The sequence below is a fragment of the Bos grunniens genome, chromosome X (assembly GCF_055505025.1).
Source record: "Bos grunniens cultivar Pamir isolate PY7600 chromosome X, Bosgru_T2T1.0, whole genome shotgun sequence".
NCBI classification, from domain to species: domain Eukaryota; kingdom Metazoa; phylum Chordata; class Mammalia; order Artiodactyla; family Bovidae; genus Bos; species Bos grunniens.
This window is the reverse complement of record NC_141194.1, coordinates 107941335-107963219: the sequence shown is the minus strand read 5'-3', so window position 1 is coordinate 107963219 and position 21885 is coordinate 107941335. Positions and strand designations below refer to the sequence as shown.

At 39.5% G+C, this 21885-nt stretch overlaps 1 protein-coding gene across 11 annotated transcripts in view; it reads right to left on the bottom strand.

The window, feature by feature from the left end:
* Window positions 1-21885, bottom strand: part of VAMP7 (vesicle associated membrane protein 7) — a 91592-nt gene that overhangs the window by 20947 nt on the left and 48760 nt on the right. The window contains exon 6 of one of the 11 annotated variants that reach the window (XM_086385932.1): window positions 13361-17796. The exons of the other annotated variants lie outside the window; for them this stretch is intronic. Coding sequence (XP_086242058.1) covers window positions 17711-17796 — 86 coding nt within the window. The 3' untranslated portion in view covers window positions 13361-17710. Of the gene's footprint in view, window positions 1-13360; window positions 17797-21885 lie in introns of those variants that run through there. 11 annotated transcript variants of the gene reach the window in all.

Here is a 21885-nt window from a genome sequence, read left to right as displayed (position 1 = left end):
CCCAGGTCCATGAGGCAGAAGCTCTATTCGAGCACGGCATAGATGGTAGGTGTGAGGGCTCCTCCCTCTACCAAGCCCCTCGACACACACACAGGGCCGAAGCTCTACCACAGGAGGCAGGACAAGAACCCTGGGCTGTGAGTGTCCCTGCCCTGACATAACTCATAGAGTAGAGGTTCCACACTAGGAGGTGGCAAGTCAAGAAGACCAGGGTTACCCAGCACTCCAATGGCAGAGCACGGGTGTCACTCTAAGAGAAGCACTTCTCTGCCCATATCCACAGCACAAGAGCAGTGGTTGTTCCCAGGGGGAAAGGCAAGCCTTAGGAACAGATCTTCCCTGAGAGTTCAGACTTTATTTGGAACAGAGTATGGGCAAGTTCAAGCCTAAGGGTGCTGTCAAAAACAATGTACACCCATGGCTGATTCATGTCAATGTATGGCAGAAACCACTATAATAATGTAAAGTAATTAGCCTCCAATTAAAATAAATCAATTAATTAAAAAATATAAATTTAAAAAAAATGGAGATTTTGGATGTAAGCAATGACAATGAAGCTGGTAGCTTCATGGGAATAACAAGTTAAACTGTGGGACAGTTGGAAGTTAACAGAGAGTATTTGGGGAAGAATCAGCTAAGAAGAACCCTCCTGAAGTCAAAACAAACACCTAAGACTAGCCGCAAAGACAAGGGAACACAAACCTAATTAGATCACTGGAGGAATTTATGTCTGGGGAACTGTGAGAAAAATAAAAATAGAGCAACTAGCCTGCAATTAGTGGAGGCTAACAGCTGGGTGAGATACAACAAAGGCAGGCTTATTAGGGAGATCAAGAAAATAAACCAAGAGAGCTCTGTCATTCCAGGGTGACTGTGGGCATGCCCAAGACTGTTCCCTCTGAGAAGTGACACTGGAGGCTGCACACTGTGGGAGAAACGGACTTCAAAGAAAAAGTCCAGCCAAGTCACTATACAAGTAAACAACAAACCCTGGAAGTTGGGAAACAGAGCCCAGAGTTGCTACATTATCTAAACTGTCCAATTAAAAAAAAACATATATGAGAGATGAAAAGAAACAGGAAAGTGTGATCCAGACACAGGAAAAAGAACAGACATTAGACACCTGGGGAAGGGGGAGCTGAGCTGTTTCACTCAACAAGAGAATGAAATTAGAAATCAGTAACAGAAGAAAAACTTATGAGATGAAGTAAAAGCAGCGTGCAGAAGGAAATTTATAGCAGCAAACACCTACATTAAAGAGAATAAAATGTTACAGACTGAACTGCATCCATACAAATTCATATAATGAAGCCCTAACCCCTAATTCAGAGATGGGGCTTTTGGGAAATCATTAGGTTTAGATAAGGTCATGTAGGATTATGATGGGATTCATGTCCTTCCAAGAAGAGACACCAGAGAGCTTATTCCCTCTTTTATTTCCAGCCATCTGAGCACACAGTGATAAGGCACAATCTACAAGGTGGGAAGACAGTTCCCACCAGAACCCAACCATGCAAGCACCCTGATCTTGGATTTCCAGTCTCCAGAACTGTGAGACAATCACTTTCTGTTGTTTAAGCTACCCAGTCTGTGGTACTTTTTATAGTACTCTAAGTTGACTAAGGGGAGAAGGCAATGGCACCACACTTCAGTACTCTTGCCTGGAGAATCTCAGGGATGGGGGAGCCTGGTAGGCTGCAGTCCATGGGGTTGCTAAGAATCGGACATGACTGAGCGACTTCACTTTCACTTTTCATTTTCATGCACTGGAGAAGGAAATGGCAACCCACTCCAGTGTTCTTGCCGGGAGAATCTCAGGGATGGGGGAGCCTGGTGGGCTGCCGTATATGGGGTTGCAGAGTCGGACACAAATGAAGCGACTTAGCAGCAGCAGCAGCAAGTTGACTAAGACAAAAGATCTCAAATTAATAACCTATCTTTTTACCTTAAGGAACTGGAAAAAGAAGAGCAAACTAAATCCAAAGCTAAAAAGGGGAAGAAGATAATAAACATTAGAGCATAAAAAATATCAACAAAACAACAGAGAAAATCAATGAAACCAAAAGTAGGTTTGAAAACATCAAAAAATCAAACAAATATTTGCATAAACGGATCAAAAAAAATTTCTCAGTGTGTATGCCCAGCAGTAGGATTGCTGGATCATAAGGCAGTTCTATTTCCAGTTTTTTAAGGAATCTCCACACTGTTCTCCATAGTGGCTGTACTAGTTTGCATTCCCACCAACAGTGTAAGAGGGTTCCCTTTTCTCCACACCCTCTCCAGCATTTATTATTTGTAGACTTTTGGATTGCAGCCATTCTGACTGGTGTGAAATGGTACCTCATAGTGGTTTTGATTTGCATTTCTCTGATAATGAGTGATGTTGAGCATCTTTTCATGTGTTTGTTAGCCATCTGTATGTCTTCTTTGGAGAAATGTCTATTTAGTTCTTTGGCCCATTTTTTGATTGGGTCGTTTATTTTTCTGGAGTTGAGCTGTAGGAGTTGCTTGTATATTTTTGAGATTAGTACGTGTACCCCAATGTTCATCGCAGCACTGTTTATAATAGCCAGGACATGGAAGCAACCTAGATGTCCATCAGCAGATGAATGGATAAGAAAGCTGTGGTACATATACACAATGGAGTATTACTCAGCCATTAAAAAGAATACATTTGAATCAGTTCTAATGAGGTGGATGAAACTGGAGCCTATTATACAGAGTGAAGTAAGCCAGAAGGAAAAACATAAATACAGTATACTAACGCATATATATGGAATTTAGAAAGATGGTAACAATAACCTGGTGTACGAGACAGCAAAAGAGACACTGATGTATAGAACTGTCTTATGGGCTCTGTGGGAGAGGGAGAGGGTGGGAAGATTTGGGAGAATGGCATTGAAACATGTAAAGTATCATGTAAGAAACGAGTTGCCAGTCCAGGTTCAATGCACGATACTGGATGCTTGGGGCTGGTGCACTGGGACGACCCAGAGGGATGGTATGGGGAGGGAGGAGGGAGGAGGGTTCAGGATGGGGAACACGTGTATACCTGTGGCAGATTCATTTTGATATTTCACAAAGCTAATACAATTATGTAAAGTTTAAAATAAAATAAAATTAGAAAAAAAAATTCTCAAATTACTAAAATAATCACTATCAACTTCACAGAAATGAAAGGGATCCTAAGAGAATACTATGAACAAGAGTATGTCTTTGTGCCAGTACCATACTGTCTTGATGACTGTGGCATTGTAGTAAACCCTGAAGTCAGGCAGGTTGATTCCTCCAGTTCCATTCTTCTTTCTCAAGATTGCTTTGGCTATTCGAGGGTTTTTGTATTTCCATACAAATTTTGAAATTATTCGTTCTAGCTCTGTGAAAAGTATCATTGGTAGCTTGATAGGGATTGCATTGTATCTATAGATTGCTTTGGGTAGTATACTCATTTTCACTATATTGATTCTTGCGATCCATGAACACGGTATATTTCTCCATATATTAGTGTCCTCTTAGATTTATTTCACCAGTGTTTTATAGTTTTTTATATATAGGTCTTTAGTTTCCTTAAGTAGATATATTCCTAAGTATTTTATTCTTTTTGTTGCAATGGTGAATGCAATTGTTTCTTTAATTTCTCTTTCTATTTTCTCATTGTTAGTGTATAGGAATGCAAGGGATTTCTGTGTGTTGATTTTATATCCTGCAACTTTACTATATTCATTGATTAGTTCCAGTAATTTTCTGGTGGAGTCTTTAGGGTTTTCTATGTAGAGGATCATGTCATCTGCAAACAGTGAGAGTTTTACTTCTTCTTTTCCAATTTTGATTCCTTTATTTTTCTGCTCTGATCACTGTGGCCAAAACTTCCAAAACTATGTTGAATAGTAGTGGTGAAAGTGGGCACCCTTGTCTTGTTCCTGACTTTAGGGGAAATGCTTTCCATTTTTCACCACTGAGGATAATGTTTGCTGTGGGTTTGTCATATATAGCTTTTATTATGTTGAGGTATGTTCCTTCTATTCCTGCTTTCTGGAGAGCCTGACTTCAGGCTCTACTACAAAGCCACAGTCATCAAGACTGTATGGTACTGGCACAAAGACAGAAATATAGATCAATGGGACAAAATAGAAAGCCCAGAGGTAAATCCATGCACCTATGGACACCTTATCTTTGACAAAGGAGGCAAGAATATACAATGGAGAAAAGACAATCTCTTTAACAAGTGGTGCTGGGAAAACTGGTCAATCACTTGTAAAAGAATGAAACTAGAACACTTTCTAACACCAGACACAAAAATAAACTCAAAATGGATTAAAGATCTAAACGTAAGACCAGAAACTATAAAACTCCTAGAGGAGAACATACACAAAACACTCTCCAACATAAATCACAGCAGGATCCTCTATGACCCACCTCCCAGAATATTGGAAATAAAAGCAAAAATAAACAAATGAGACCTAATTAAAATTAAAAGCTTCTGCACAACAAAGGAAACTATAAGCAAGCTGAAAAGACAGCCTTCAGAATGGGAGAAAATAATAGCAAATGAAGCAACTGACAAACAACTAATCTCAAAAATATACAAGCAACTCCTGCAGCTCAATTCCAGAAAAATAAACGACCCAATCAAAAAATGGGCCAAAGAACTAAACAGACATTTCTCCAAAGAAGACATACAGATGGCTAACAAACACATGAAAAGATGCTCATCATCACTCATTATCAGAGAAATGCAAATCAAAACCACTATGAGGTACCATTTCACGCCAGTCAGAATGGCTGCTATCCAAGTCTACAAGCAATAAATGCTGGAGAGGGTGTAGAGAAAAGGGAACCCTCTTACACTGTTGGTGGGAATGCAAACCGTACAGCCACTACAGAGAACAGTACGAAGATTCCTTAAAAAACTGGAAATAGAACTGCCATATGACCCACCAATCCACTTCTGGGCATACACACCGAGGAAACCAGAATTTAAAGAGACATATGTACCCCAATGTTCATCGCAGCACTGTTTATAATAGCCAGGGCATGGAAGCAACCTAGATGTCCATCAGCAGATGAATGGATAAGAAAGCTGTGGCACATATACACAATGGAGTATTACTCAGCCATTAAAAATAATACATTTGAATCAGTTCTACATGAGGTGGATGAAACTGGACCCTATTATACAGAGTGAAGTAAGCCAGAAAGAAAAACACCAATACAGTATACTAATGCATATATATGGAATTTAGAAAGATGGTAATGATAACCCTGTATGTGAGACAGCAAAAGAGACACAGATGTATGTATGGAACAGTCTTTTGGACTCTGTGGGAGAGGGAGAGGGTGGGATGATTTGGGGGAATGTCATGGAAACATGTATAATATCATATGAGAAACAAATCGCCAGTCCAGGTTCGATACAGGATCCTTGGGGCTGATGCACTGGGATGACCGGAGGGATAGTTCAGGGAGGGAGGTGGGAAGGGGGTTCAGGATGGGGAACACGTGTATGCCCGTGGCGGATTCATGTTAATGTGTGGCAGAATCAATACAATATTGTAAAGTAATTAGCCTCCTATTAAAATAAATAAATTTAAATTAAAAAAAAGAGTATGTCAACACATTAGAAAAATGAAATGGATAAATTCCTCAGTCAGTTCAGTTCAGTTCATTTCAGTCACTCAGTCATGTCTGACTCTTTGCGACCCCATGAATTGCAGCACGCCAGGCCTCCCTGTCCATCACCAACTCCCAGAGTTCACTCAGACTCATGTCCATCCAGTCAGTGATGCCATCCAGCCATCTCATCCTCTGTCGTCCCCTTCTCCTCCTGACCCCAATCCCTCCCTGTCGGGAGCCATGATGGGAGATCTCACTCATGACAAAGGTCATGTGGAAGAGACCTGACAGGCAAAGGCAGATCAGGCCTCGAGGGACCCCCTGAATCTGCTCAAGCATCTACCCCAAAACCAGAATCTGTCTGTCTTACTATTTTGTGTCTTTTACCAACTCTTTTGACATTAACAGGGGGCTATCCCCAATCACCTTTTTTTTGGAAAAAATCAACTTAGGGCTTTAGTTATTAAGTCTCTTGGGCATGAAAGGAATATTTCTATTTTAACCCCTCTGTTGGCATTCTAGCTTGCCTGACAGGTTTATCCATACTCTTACAATTAACACACATGATTGTTCACAACTCCCCAACCTTGAAAGGCACGGGAAGCCAAAACATTCTAAAAGTCCTAATGAACATAGAGTCCTTTAAGGGATGAAAAATTATTAGAATATATAGTACTGGTAAAGGGCTTCATTATTGGGCCAATGCTTGCCACCAAGTTCCCATATCCCTTATCCATTGTGCACCTGGGAGTGCATTGGTTAACATAGTTGGAATGTAAGAAAAACAAGTAGCAGCCTTGGAATTAACCACATTAGACCTTTGAGCTGATTGGTTCTTTCTTTGTTGTGACCCACTGCACTTTTGCTCTGTGAGAATGTAACTCTGTTTAGTACTTTCTGAGGCTGGGAAAAATAAAAAAAGAAACACTTTAAGGGAAAACAAGTTTTCTGGCTGATTAGCCTTTATCAAAAAAGGGTCATAAAATGTCCACAGGCCTCCAAGGCCAGAAGATATTGTACACAATATTGTTTATGAGAAAGGTATGCAGAAAAAATCCTGGTTTTGACAAAGACAAAACAGATGTAATGTTTGAGCTGACTCTGTATGACTTTGCATCTTTCATTTCCCTCTATGTACAAGTCAAGGTATAAAAGTTCCTTTTGAAAATAAAGTTATGGGCCTTGCTCACCGAAGCTTGGTCTCCCCGTGTCGTTCTTTTCTTCCTTTTCCCTCCTTTTCTCTCTCTGTTCTTCTTTCAAGATGACTCCTTGGAACACAGGAGCTTTATTGGCTTTCTGTGTTAATCAAGAAAGATCAAGCCCTGCTCTCTGCTTTGCTATCCTTATCGCCTAGGCCGTCATCCTGAGGGTACCCCTAGATCCTGCTGAGGCTAGACCCCGACACCTCCCAGCATCAGAGTCTTTTCCAATGAGTCAACTCTTCGCATGAGGTGGCCAAAGTACTAGAGTTTCAGCTTTAGCATCATTCCCTCCAAAGAAATCCCAGGACTGATCTCCTTCAGAATGGACTGGTTGGATCTCCTTGCAGTCCAAGGGACTCTCAAAAGTCTTCTCCAACACCACAGTTCAAAAGCATCAATTCTTCGGCGCTCAGCTTTCTTCACAGTCCAACTCTCACATCCATACATGACCACAGGAAAAACCATAGCCTTGACTAGACGGACCTTTGTTGGCAAAGTAATGTCTCTGCTTTTCAATATGCTGTCTAGGTTGGTCATAACTTTCCTTCCAAGGAGTAAGCGTCTTTTAATTTCATGGCTGCAATCACCATCTGCAGTGATTTTGGAGTCCCAGAAAATAAAGTCTGACACTGTTTCCACTGTTTCCCCATCTATTTCCCATGAAGTGATGGGACCGGATGCCATGATCTTCATTTTCTGAATGTTGAGCTTTAAGCCAACTTTTTCACTCTCCTCTTTTACTTTCATCAAGAGGCTTTTTATTCCTCTTCACTTTCTGCCATCAGGGTGGTGTCTTCTGCATATCTGAGGTTATTGATATTTCTCCCGGCAATCTCAATTCCAGCTTGTGCTTCTTCCAGCCCAGCATTTCTCATGATGTACTCTGCATATAAGTTAAATAAGCAGGGTGACAATATACAGCCTTGACATACTCCTTTTCCTATTTGGAACCAATTTGTTGTTCCATGTCCAGTTCTAACTGTTGCTTCCTGACCTGCATATAGGTTTCTCAAAAGGCAGGTCAGGTGGTCTGGTATTCCTATCTCTTTCAGAATTTTCCACAGTTTATTGTGATCCACACAGTCAAAATTCCTAGGAAGACACAAACCACCTAAACAGACTCAAGAAGAAACAGAATATCTGAACAGAGCTACAACAAAGAAAGAAATTCAATCCGTAATTCTTAAACTTTGCACAAACAGAAGTACAGGCACAGATGGCTTTAAGGGTGAATTCTACCAAACATTTCAAGAAGAATTAATACCAATTTTCATAAATTCTTATAAAAATAGAAGAAGAGGGAATACTCAAAACTTATCTGATGAAGTCAATAACAGTCTAGTATCAAAACCAGATAAAGATATTACAAGAAAATAATACATCATATATCTTACGAATATACATTAAAAAGCCCTCAGTAAAGTACTGCTAAAATGAATCCAGCGATATATAAAAACAATTATAAACCATGATGAAGTGGCATTTGTTTCAGAAATGCAAGGCTACTTTCATATTCAAAAATCAATGATTGCAATGTATTAATAAAATAAAGGACAACACAACATGAATATCTCAGTAGATGCAAAAAGCACTTGATAAAATCCAACACCTTTACATGATAACCCAACAAACAAAAAATAGAAGGAAATTTCCACAATCTAATGAATGGCATCTATGAAAGAACCACAGCTAACATCATACATAACTGTGAAAGTCTTCCTAAGATCAGGAATAAGACAAGCATATCTGCTGTTCCTGCTTTTATTCAACAGTGTACTGGAGGTTCTAGTTAGGGCAATTAGACAGGAGAAAGAAATGAAAATTATCCAGATTGGAAAGGAAGAATTAAAACTCTATTTTCCAATGGTATGATCCTGTATATATAAAATCATAAGGAACAATTAAAGTAAATGAGTTCAACAAGGTTGTACAAGATCAAAATACAAAAACCGAATGCACTGCTATACAAAAAGCAATGAAAAATCCAAGAATGAAAGAAAAATTCCATTTACAATAGCACAAAAAAATGGGAACAAGGCAAGAAAGATGATGGAAGAGAGATATTATTAACAAATAATTCTGTTCATCAAAAATGGTAAGAAAGACTTTATTCAAGACTATTGCAACAGGGACTTCCCTGGCAGTTCAGTGGTTAAGAGTGTATGCTTCCAATGACGGTGCATGGGTTTGATCCGTGGTAGGGGAACTAAGATCCCACACACCATGTGGTGCAGCAAAAAAAAAAAAGAAAAAGACTACTACAATAGAGGATAGAGATTAAGCTCAACTCTGAATATAATAAGGAAAAGTGGGATGATGTCAGCAACATAGTAGCATAAGACATTGTTTCTTTTCTCCCTCCTTTTAAGCAACTAATTAGACATCTATCCATGAACAAGAGTCTCTCTGTTAGAATTTTGGGGTCCAGCATCATATGCCAAGGGCCCTGGAAGGATTCTCATCCACTTGTACATTGGTAACAGGCAGACAGACCATCACATGGGCTGTAGAATCAGCAGGACTGGTGATCTGCCCCAACCCCTCTTGGCCATGGTGGGGTTAGGGAAAATCTGAATAGTGCTGACTTGGGCAGGCACCCAAGGACAAAAGAGAATTAGTAGAAGTTCAGCCTTGCTGAGGGAGAGTCCAGCATGCCACTTGAGCAAAACAAAACAAATTTGAGGCTGGATTTCCATGACTGTGGGGAGATGGAATGAAGGAGATCAGGAAAGAAGCAGATAAGAATATTAAACATTATTAAAGGATATGGCTCCTGATGATTGTGTTCAGGACTTCAGCAGAAAGTCCATTCACAAGTTTATGGGAAACCCTCACTCCATGATCCCTTCACCAGTTCCACAATCACCTGCAATGCCCAGAGTGCAAGACTCACACCTCCCCCTACTCTCCAGCTATTTCCTTATACATACTCCTGAGTTCAGTGGCAAGAGCAAGCTCCAATAGAAAGAGTGCTCTCAAAGTATCTTACCAGGGTCTATGTGCAAGGGAGAAACTATAAACGAGTTGTAGTGCTATCTTCAGCAAAACAAAAGAGATGTTTCTAGCAGACACCCTGGTGAGCTGTAAGACCAGAGAAGACACAAAAGCTTAAAAATTATGCCATAAGAGGGAGCAAGAAGCATGGAGCATGGTATGTCAACACAAAGTCAGAGAAAATCCCAGATATAACAGATTTATGAATAGAATTTCCCACCTCAAGGGAACTAATAAAGATGTGAAGAGATGTCTGATACTTCTTATATGAAAGCAGTGACACAAAACTTCAAGGAACATTAAGAATTAAGAAAACACATGACATCAACAAAAGATAATCATTCACCAATAGCCAAAATCAAAGACATGAAATTTTGTGATTTAGCTGATAAAAGAATTCAAAAGAGCAGTTTTGAAGAAACCAAAGAGCAACAAGAAAACATAGAAAGACAATTCAACAAAATAAGGAAAACAGTACATGAACAAAATCTGAATCTTAATGAAGAGATAGAAATCATGCAAAAGAACCAAACAGAAATTCTAGAGTTGAAGAATTCAATGAGTGAAATGAAAAATGCAATACAGAGCATCTATCTCAGAATAGACTGAGTGGAAGATAGAACAAATGAGCTAGAGGATAGGAAATCTGACGTTAAAGGATAACAAAGAAAAAGTAATGGAAAAGAGTGAAGAAAGCCTATGTGATATATAGGATTCCATTAGACATACAAATATTAGAATAACTGGGGTTCCAGAGGGAAAAGAGAGGGATCAAAGGCAGAAAAGTAGCTGAGAACTTCCCAAACTTGAGGAGAGACTTGAACTTCAAAATTCATGATTCTAATCACCCTATTATCTTAATGCAAAAAGACTTTATTAAGATAAATCATAATGATATTGTCAAAAACAAAGATAAAGAGAAATCCTAAAAGCAGCCAAAGAAAAAGATTATGACCTAAAAAAGAATCCCCATTAGGTTATGAGCAGTTTTCTCAGCTGAAACTCTACAAGCCAGGAGAGAGTAGAATGACACATTCAAAATGTTGAACGAAAAACATTGCCAGCCAAGAATAGTACAGAAAAGTTATCCTTCAGATATGAAGGAGGAATACAGATATTACCAGACAAACAAAATCTGAAGGATTTTATCACCACCAGACTCACAATGCAGAAATGCTGAAAGGAAAAGATGTTAGTGACATGAAAACATATAAAACTATATAATACACTGGTAAAGGTTAAATACGTTGATTTCGAAGATTAATTCTGTAATATGATGGTGTGTTAAAAACTATAGTATAAAAGTTAAAGCAAAAGAGTATTAAAAATAACTACAGCTACTGTAATTTGTTAATGAATACACAATATAAAAAGAGGCAAAATGTGATAGCAAAAATAAAAGAGGGACAGAAAATGGGTGGAGCTTTTGTATGCAAAATTAAGCTGCTATCAGTTTTAAATGGGCTGCTTTATCTATAATATTCTTTATTTAAGCCCAGTGGAAGCCATAAAACAAAAATCTATATCAGACTCTCAGAAGACAAAGAAAGGGGAAATAGAGGACACTACTACAGAAAATCACCAGTTTTTAAAAAGTAAGCATAAATAGAGGAAAAAAGGAACAATTAAACTATAAAACAGCCAGAAAGCAATGAATTAGATGCAATCAGTAAGTCTTTTTATATCAATAGTTAATCAAACTATAAATAGATTGAATTCACCAGTCAAAAGGCACAGAGTGGTTGGACAGATTAGAAAAAAAAAAGGAAGATCCAACTATATACTGCCTCCAAGAGACTCACTTCAGACTGAAGTACACACAGAGACTCAAAGTGAAGGAATGGGAAAACATATTCCATGCAAGTGGAAACCAAAAGAAAGTGGGGATAACTATACTTAATATAACACAAAATAAGACTGTACAGCCTTTTCTTTCTCTAGGGTATCTTCCCAACCCAGGGATCAAACCCAGTTCTCCCACATTGCAGGCAGAGTCTTTACCAGCTGAGAAACAAGGGAAGCCTCCCAAAATGGTATCAAGAGATAAATAAGGTCATTATAAAATAATAAAGTGGTCAATTCACTACGAAGATATAACAATCACAATGATATGATCAAACAACATCAGAGAACCTAATTATCTTCGGCTAATATTGAAAGATCTGAAGAGAGAAATAGACAATACAATAATATTCAGTTCAGTTCAGTTGCTCAGTCATGTCAGTCTCTTTACAACCCCATGAATCACAGCACGCCAGGCCTACCTGTCCATCACCAACTCCCAAAGTTCACCCAAACTCATGTGCATCGAGTTGGTGATGCCATCCAGACATCTCATCCTCTGTCACCCCCTTCTCTTCCTGCCCCAATCCCTCCCAGCATCAGTCTTTTCCAATGAGTCAACTCTTCACATGAGGTGGCCAAAGTATTGGAGTTTCAGCCTCAGCATCAGTCCTTCCAATGAACACCCAGGACTGATCTCCTAGGATGGACTGGTTTGGTCTCCTTGCAGTCCTAGGGATTCACAAGAGTCTTCTCTAACACCACAGTTCAAAAGCAGCAATTCTTCGGCACTCAGCTTTCTTCACAGTCCAACTCTCACATCCATACATGACCACTGGAAAAACCATAGCCTTGACTAGGCGGACCTTTGTTGGCAAAGTAATGTCTCTGCTTTTGAATACGCTATCTAGGTTGGTCATAACTTTCCTTCCAAGAAGTAAGTGCCTTTTAATTTCATGGCTGCAATCACCATCTGCAGTGATTTTGGAGACCTCCAAAAAAAGTCTGACACTGTTTCCACTGTTTCCCCATCTATTTCCCATGAAGTGATGGGACCAGATGCCATGATCTTAGTTTTCTCAATGTTGAGCTTTAAGCCAACTTTTTCACTCTGCTCTTTCACTTTCATCAAGAGGCTTTTCAGTTCCTCTTCACTTTCTGCCATATGGGTGCTGTCATCTGCATATCTGAGGTTATTGATATTTCTCCTGGCAATCTGGATTCCAGCTTGTGCTTCCTCCAGCCCAGCATTTCTCATGATGTACTCTGCATATAAGTTAAATAAGCAGGGTGACAATATACAGCCTTAATGTACTCCTTTTCCTATTTGGAACCAGTCTGTTGTTCCTTGTCCAGTTCTAACTGTTGCTTCCTGACCTGCATAGAGGTTTCTCAAGAGGCAGGTCAGGTGGTCTGGTATTCCCATCTCTTGAATTTTCCACAGTTTATTGTGATCCACAGAGTCAAAGGCTTTGGCATAGTCAATAAAGCAGAAATAGATGTTTTTATGGAACTCTCTTGCTTTTTCGATGATCCAGTGGATGCTGGCAGTTTGATCTCTGGTTCCTCTGCCTTTTCTAAAACCAGCTTGAACATCTGCAAGTTCACAGTTCACGTATTGCTGAAGCCTGGCTTGGAGAATTTTGAGCATTACTTTACTAGCGTGTGAGATGAGTGCAATCGTGCAGTAGTTTGAGCAATCTTTGGCATTGCCTTTCTTTGGGATTGGAATGAAAACTGACCTTTTCCAGGCCTGTGGCCACTGCTGAGTTTTCCAAATTTGCTGGCATATTGAGTGCAGCACTTTCACAGCATCATCTTTCAGGATTTGAAACAGCTCAACTGGAATTCCATCACCTGCACTAGCTTTGTTCATAGTGATGCTTTATAAGGCCCACTTGACTTCACATTCCAGGATGTCTGGCTCTAGATGAGTGATCACACCATCGTGATTATCTGAGTCATGAAGATCTTTTTTGTACAGTACTTCTGTGTATTCTTGCCATCTCTTCTTAATTTCTACTTCAATAACCCATCTTCAGCAATGAATACATCATCCAGACAGAAAATCAAAAAAGAAACACCGGATTTGAAACATACCTTATACCAAGTGAACCTAACAGATATGTAAGAAACATTCCATCCAACAGCAGCAGAATACACATTCTTCTCAAGTGCACACAGAACATTTTCCAGGATAGACTACATGATATGATACAAAACAGTCTTAACTAATTTAAGAAGATTGAACCATACTATCTTTTCTGTCCACAATGTCACGAAACTAGAAATCAATACTAAAAGGAAAGCTAGAAAATCTTCAAATATGTGGAAGATTTTTAACACATTCCTAAACAACCAATGGGTCAAAAAATGAATCAGAATGGAAATTTTTAAAAAATCTTCAAACAAGTATAAATGGAAAGACAGCACACTAAAACCTATAGAATGGTGCAAAAACAGTCTGAAAGGGAAATTTATAGTGATAAATGAATATATTAAGATATTAGAAAGCTTTCAAATAAGCAACTAAACTTTACAATTCAAGGAATTAGAAAAAGAACAAAGTAAGCCCAAAATTAGCATAAGAAAGGAAATAACAAAACTTATGGTGGAAATTAACTGAAACAGAGGCCAAAAAAATGCAACAGAAAATACCAAGAAAACTATGAACTGGTTTTCTGAAAAGATAAACAAAATTGACAAAGTTTTGGCTAGACTAAGAGGACCCAAATAAATAAAACCAGAAATAAAAGAGAAGACATCACAACTGATAGCTCAGAAATAAAGAATCATTAGAGACTAGTATGAATAGTTATATGCCAACAAACTGGATAACCTAGAAGAAATGAATACATCTCTAGAAACATACAGCCTACCAAGACTGAATCAGAAAGAAATAAACTATGAACATTCTAATAATGAATAAGGAGAGTGAAAGTGAAAACCACTCAGTTATGTCCACCTCTTTGCGACCCCATGGGCTATACAGTCCATTCAGTTCTCCAGGCCAGAGTACTGGAGTGGGTAGCCTTTCCCTTCTCAAGGAGATCTTTCCAACCCAGGGATCGAACTCAGGCCTCCTGCATTTCAGGTAGATTCTTTACCAGCTGAGCCACAAGGGAATCCCAAGAATACTGGAGTGGGTAGCCTATCCCTTCTCCAGGGGATCTTCCAACCCAGGAATTGAACCAGGGCATCCTAAGGAGACTGAACCAGTAATCAAAATCCCAGTACCAAACAGCTTCACTAGTGAATTCTACCAAATATTTAAAGAAAAATGAATGGCAATTCATCTCAAACTCTTCGAAAAAACTTAGAAGGGAACACTCACAAACTCATTTTACAAGGCCAGCACTACCCTGATATCAAAGACAGATAGGGACACTATGAAAAAAGGAAACTAAACCAATACTCTTGATGAATATAGGTACAAAAATTCTAAAAAAAAAAAAATATCAAATTGAATTTGACAACACATCAAAACAATCACCATAAGTAGGTGGGATTTATCCCTAGGAAGGAAGGATAGTTCAACTACACAAGTAGTTCAACAATACACAAGTCAATACATGTGATATACCATGTTAATAGAATGAAAACTATTTACGATCATCTCAAAAAATGCAAAAAATACAACTCACAAAATACAGCATAATTTCATGACAACAACTCTCAACAATTTGAATACTGAAAGAACTTACTTCAAAATAATACAGGCTATATATGTCAGACCCAGAGTTTAACATCATACTCAACGGTGAAAGACTGAAAGCGTTTCCTCTAATATCAGAAACAAGACAAGAGAGCCCACTTTTCATCACTGTTATTCATAAAGTACTAGAAGTCCTAGCTAGAGCAATGAAACAAGACAAAGAAATAAAAAGCATCCAAAATGAAAAGGAAGAAGTAAAATTGCCATTATTTAAGATAATATGATATTATACATCAAACATCTCAAAGATTCAACCAGAAAACCTGTTAAACTAATCCATGGATTCAGTCAGGTTGCAGGATGTAAAATCAACGTACAGAAACCAGTTGTTTCTACATAACAACAAAATATCAAAAAAGTAATAAAACTATCCCAATCACAATAATACAAATTAATAAAATATTTTGGAATAATTTTAACCAAGGAAGTAGGAGGCGGTCCTAAGATGGCAGAGGAACAGGACGTGGAGATCACTTTCTCCCCCACAAATTCATCGGAAGAACATGTGAACGCTGAGCAAATTCCACAAAACAACTTCTGAATGTCGGCAGAAGACATCAGGCACCCAGAAAGGCAGTCCATTGTCTTCGAAAGGAGGTAGGACAAAATATAAAAGATAAAAAGAGAGATAAAAGAGGTAGGGATGGAGATCTGTCCCAGGAAGGGAGTCTTAAAAAAGAGAAAAGTTTCCAAACACCGGGAAACATTCTCTCCAGTGGCTCTGTGGCAAGCCTTGGAATCTCAGAGGGCAAAATAACCGGGAGGAAAAATAAATAAATAATTAAAACCCACAGATTACATGCCTAACAGCAACTCCCAATGGAGCAGCAGCCCAGATGCTTGCATCCCCCATTAGCAAGCGGGGCTGGACAGGGAGGCATGGGCTGCATTGCTTAGGGTAAGGACTGGGCCTGAATGCCCTGATGGCAATCTGAGGGAACTAGCTTGAGATAGCAACCCAGACTGTGGGACAGCTATCCCGCGAAAAGCCCTAACCTAAGACACTGCTGGGCCCATTCACAGAACAAAGGACTAAGCAGAGATAGCTGGCTGCGGACCAGCTTATTTCCTGCTGGAGACAGGTAGGCGAGGGCAGCCAGAGCTGGAAGGGGGCAATCGTGGCCCCAGAGAGGCATCCTATACCAAACTGCAAGCAGACTTTGTTGCTAACAAGACTTCTTGGGATTCTGGACTGTCGACATCCATTGGGACAGTCGTAGCCAGAGATCAGCTCCCCAGAAGAGATACACAGCACACCTGAGAAGGTGCGGCACCCATTGTACACCCAGAAAACCTAGCGGCTGGAACGGGGGAGGCAATAAGTCACAGTCCCCACCTGGGAGCGACTGTACTCACCAAGCACCTTGTCACCTGAGCTGCTCGGACCAGGGACAGGCTCAAAACGCAGGCCAAACCAAGTCTGTGCCATTGTGGAGTACCCGAGAACCTGAACCTGAGCAGCTTAGACATCGGGAGTTCATGCAACCCAGGGCCCGTGTCAGACAGTTATCAGCAGAGCAACCTAGAGCCTGAGCAGTGTAGACTGGGAAAGCACACATGCTGTGAGTGGGGGCAAACCCAGTGTGGCTGAATCACTGTGAGCACACACCACTGATATTTGTTTGCAGTGTTCCTCCCTCCCCACAGCACTACTGAACAAGTGAACCTAAAAAAAGTGACCATCACCACCCCACCATGTGTCAGGGCAGAAATTAGACACTGAAGAGACCAGCAAACAGAAGAAGCTAAAATAAACAGAGGGAAACACTTTGGAAGCGACAGGTGAAATATATTAAAACCCTGTAGTTAGAACAGACTACATAGGAAGGGTCCTATACACCTGGAGAAGTATAGCTGGAGCAAGGAACTCTCTGAAAATGAACTGACCTCACACTGTCCGCGACAGCTCTAGAGAAAGCCATAGATGTATTTTAACTATTATCATTTTTTAAATTAAAAAAAAAAATTTAGGTCCCCTATTACTCCTTTAATTTTCATTTTTATAATCTACTATTACCTTGCAAAAAAAAGACCCTACTTTTAAAGCAAACTTCATATATATATATTTTATGATTTCTGTGACTTTTTTCTTTTTTAATATTGTATTTTTGAGACTCTAACCTCTACTCTAGATTCTTATCTTTGCTTTTTGGTATTTGTTATCAACTTTGTACCTTTAAGAACCCAATCTTCAGTACCCATTTTTACTTGGGACAGAGATCACTGGTCTGATTGTTCTCTCCCCCTTTGGACTCTCCTTCTTCACCAGGTCGCCTCTATCTCCCCCCTCCCCCTTTTCTTCTCTACCCAACTCTGTGAATCTCTTTGTGTGTTCCGGGCTGTGGAGAACACTTAGGGAAGGGATTACTGGCAGGATCTGTCTCTCTGCTTTTGATTCCCCCTTTTATCCTCCTGGACACCTCTGTCTCCTTCCTTCCTCTTCTCTTCTCTTCTCTGTGTAACTCCGTGAACATCTCTGAGGGGTCCAGACTGTGGAGAGCAAAGGGAAGTGATTACTGGCTAGCTTGTTCTCTCCCCATTTGATTCCCCCTCTTCTCCTCCTGGTCACCTCTATCTCCCTCCTCCCTCTTCTCTTCTCCATGTAACTCTGTGTACCTCTCCGGGTGTCCCTCACCGTGGAGAAACTTTTCATCATTAACCTAGATGTTTTACCATCAGTGCTGTACAGATGGAGAAGTCCTGAGGCTACTGTAAGAATAAGACTGAAAACGAGAGGCAGGAGGCTTAAGTCCAAAACCTGAGAACACCAGACAACTCCTGAATCCAGGGAACATTAATCGATAGGAGTTCATCAATACCTCCATACCTGCACTGAAACCAAGCACCACCCAAGGGCCAACAAGTTCCAGAGCAAGACATACCATGCAAATTTGCCAGCAAAACAGGAACATAGCCCTGAGCTTCAATATATAGGCTGCCCAAAGTTTTACCAAACCCACTGACATCTCAAAAACCATTACTGGACACTTCAATGCACTCCAGAGAGAAGATATCCAGCTGCACCCATCAGAAGACTGACACAAGCTTCCCTAACCAGGAAACCTTGACAAGCCACCTGTCCAACCTCACACACAGCGAGGAACCTCCACAATAAAGAGGAACCACAAACTGCCAGAATACATAAAGGCCACCCCAAACACAGCAATATAAACAAGATGAAAAGGCAGAGAAATACTCAGCAGGTAAAGGAGCAGGATAAATGCCCACCAAACCAAACAAAAGAGGAAGAGATAGGGAATCTACCTGATAAAGAATTCAGAATAATGATAGTGAAAATGATGCAAAATCATGAAAACAAATTGGAGTTACAGATAAATAGCCTGGAGACAAGGATCGAGAAGATGCAAGAAATGTTTAACAAGGACCTAGAAGAAATACAAAAGAGTCAATATGTAATGAATAATGCTATAAATGAGATAAAAAAACACTCTGGAGGGAACCAACAGTAGAATAACGGAGGCAGAAGATAGGGTAAGTGAGATAGAAGACAGAATGGTAGAAATAAATGAAACAGAGGAAAAAAGAAAAAAGAATTAAAAGAAATGAGGACAACCTCAGAGACCTCTGGGACAATGTTAAAGGCCACAACATTTGAATCATAGGAGTCCCAGAAGAAGACAAAAAGAAAGACCATGAGAAAATACTTGAGGAGATAACAGTTGAAAACTTCCTTAAAATGGGGAAGGAAATAATTACCCAAGTCCAAGAAACCCAGAGAGTCCAAAACAGGATACACCCAATGCGAAACACAAGATACATATTAATCACATTAACAAAAATCAAACACAAAGAACAAATATTAAAAGCAGCAAGGGAAAAACAACAAATAACACACAAGGGGATTCCCATAAGGATAACAGCTGATGTTTAAATAGAAACTCTTCAGGCCAGGAGGGAATGGCAAGACATACTTAAAGTGATCAAAGAGAAAAACCTACAACCCAGATTACTGTACCCAGGAAGGATTTCATTCAAATATGAAGGAGAAATCAAAAGCTTTACAGACAAGCAAAAGTTCAGAGAATTCAGCACCATCAAACCAGCTCTCCAACAAATGCTAAAGGATCTTCTCTAGACAGGAAACACAGAAAGGGTGTATAAACTCAAACCCAAAACAATAAAGTAAATGGCAACGGGATCATACTTATCAATAATTACCTTAAATGTAAATGGGTTGAATACCCCAACCAAAAGATAAAACTGGCTCAATGGATACAAAAACAAGATGCCTATATATGTTGTCTACAATAGACCCACCTCAAAACAAGGGACACAGAACAGACTGAAAGTGAAGGGCTGGAAAAAGATATCCCACGCAAATAGAGACCAAAAGAAAGCAGGAGTAGCAATACTCATATCAGATAAAATAGACTTTAAAACACAGACTGTGAAAAGAGACAAAGAAGGACACTACATAATGATCAAAGGACCAACCCAAGAAGAAGATATAACAATTATAAATATATATGCACCCAACATAGGAGCACCACAATATGTAAGACAAATGCTAACAAGTATGAAAGGGAAATAAACAATAACAATAATAGTGGGAGACTTTAATACCCCACTCACACCTATGGATAGATCAATTAAACAGAAAATTAACAAGGAAACACAAACTTTCAATGATATAATAGACCAGTTAGACCTAATTGATATCTATAGGACATTTCACCCCAAAACAATGAATTTCACCTTTTTCTCAAGTGCACATGGAACGTTCTCCAGGATAGATCACATCCTGGGCCATAAATCTAGCCTTGGTAAATTCAAAAAAACTGAAATCATTCCAAGCATCTTTTCTGACCACAATGCAGTAAGATTAGATCTCAATTACAGGACAAAAATTATTAAAAATTCCAACATATGTAGGCTGAACAACACGCTGCTGAATAACCAATAAATCACAGAAGAAATCAAAAAAGAAATCAAAATATGTATATAAACCAATGAAAATAAAAACACAACAACCCAAAACCTATAGGACACTGTAAAAACAGTGATAAGTGGAAGGTTCAAAGCAATACAGGCTTACTACAAGAAACAAGAAAAAAGTCAAATAAATAACCTAACTCTACACCAAAACAACTAGAAAAGGAAGAAATGAAGAACCCCAGGGTTAGTAGAAGGAAAGAAATCTTAAAAATTAGGGCAGAAATTAATGCAAAAGAAACAAAAGAGACCATAGCAAAAATCAACAGAGCCAAAAGCTAGTTATTTGGGAAGATAAATAAAATAGATAAAGCATTAGCCAGACTCATCAAGAAACAAAGGGAGAAGAATCAAATCAACAAAATTAGAAATGAAAATAGAGATCACAACAGACAACACAGAAATACAAAGGATCATAAGAGACTATTATAAGCATATGCCCATAAAATGTACAACTTGGAAGAAACGTACAAATTCTTAGAAAAGTACAACTTTCCAAAACTGAACCAGGAAGAAACAGAAAATCTTAACAGATCCATCACAAACATGGAAATTGAAACTGTAATCAGAAATCTTCCAACAAGCAAAAGCCCAGGACCAGATGGCTTCACAGCAGAATTGTACCAAAAATTTACAGAAGAGCTAACACCTATCCTACTCAAACTCTTCCAGAAAATTGCAGAAGAAGGTAAACTTCAAAACTCATTCTATGAGACCACCATCACCCTAATACCAAAACTTGACAGTTCGGTTCAGATCAGCCACTCAGTCATATCCGACTGTGTGCAACCCCATGAACTGCAGCACACCAGGCCTCCCTGTCCATCACCAACTCCTGGAGTTCACCCAAACTCTTGTCCATGGAGTCGGTGATGCCATCTAGCCATCTCATCCTCTGTTGTCCTCTTGTCCTCCTGAACCCAATCCCTCCCAGCATCAGAGTCTTTTCCAACGAGTCAACTCTTCACATGAAGTGGCCAAAGTACTGGAGTTTCAGCTTTAGCATCAGTCCTTCCAAAGAACACCCAGGATTGATCTCCTTTAGGATGGACTGGTTTGATCTCCTTGCAGTCCAAGGGACCCTCAAGAATCTTCTCCAACACCACAGTTCAAAAGCATCAATTCTTTGGCACTCAGCTTTCTTCACAGTCCAACTCTCACACCCATACATGACCACCAGAAAAACCATAGCCTTGACTAGATGGACATTTGTTGGCAAAGTAATGTTTCTGCTTTTTAATATGCTATCTAGGTTGGTCAGAACTTTCCTTCCAAGGAGTAAGCGTCTTTTAATTTCATGGCTGCAATCACCATCTGCAGTGATTGTGGAGCCCCCCAAAATAAAGTCTGACACTGTTTCCACTGTTTCCCCATCTATTTCCTATGAAGTGATGGGACCATATGCCATGATCTTAGTTTTCTGAATATTGAGTTTTAAATCAACTTTTTCACTCTCCTCTTTCACTTTCATCAAGACGCTTTTTGTTCCTCTTCACTTGCTGCCATAAGGTTGTGACATATGCACATGTCATCTGCATATCTGAGGTTATTGAAATTTCTCCTGGCAATCTTGATTTCAGCTTTTGCTTCTTCCAGCCCAGCGTTTCTCATGATGTACTCTGCATG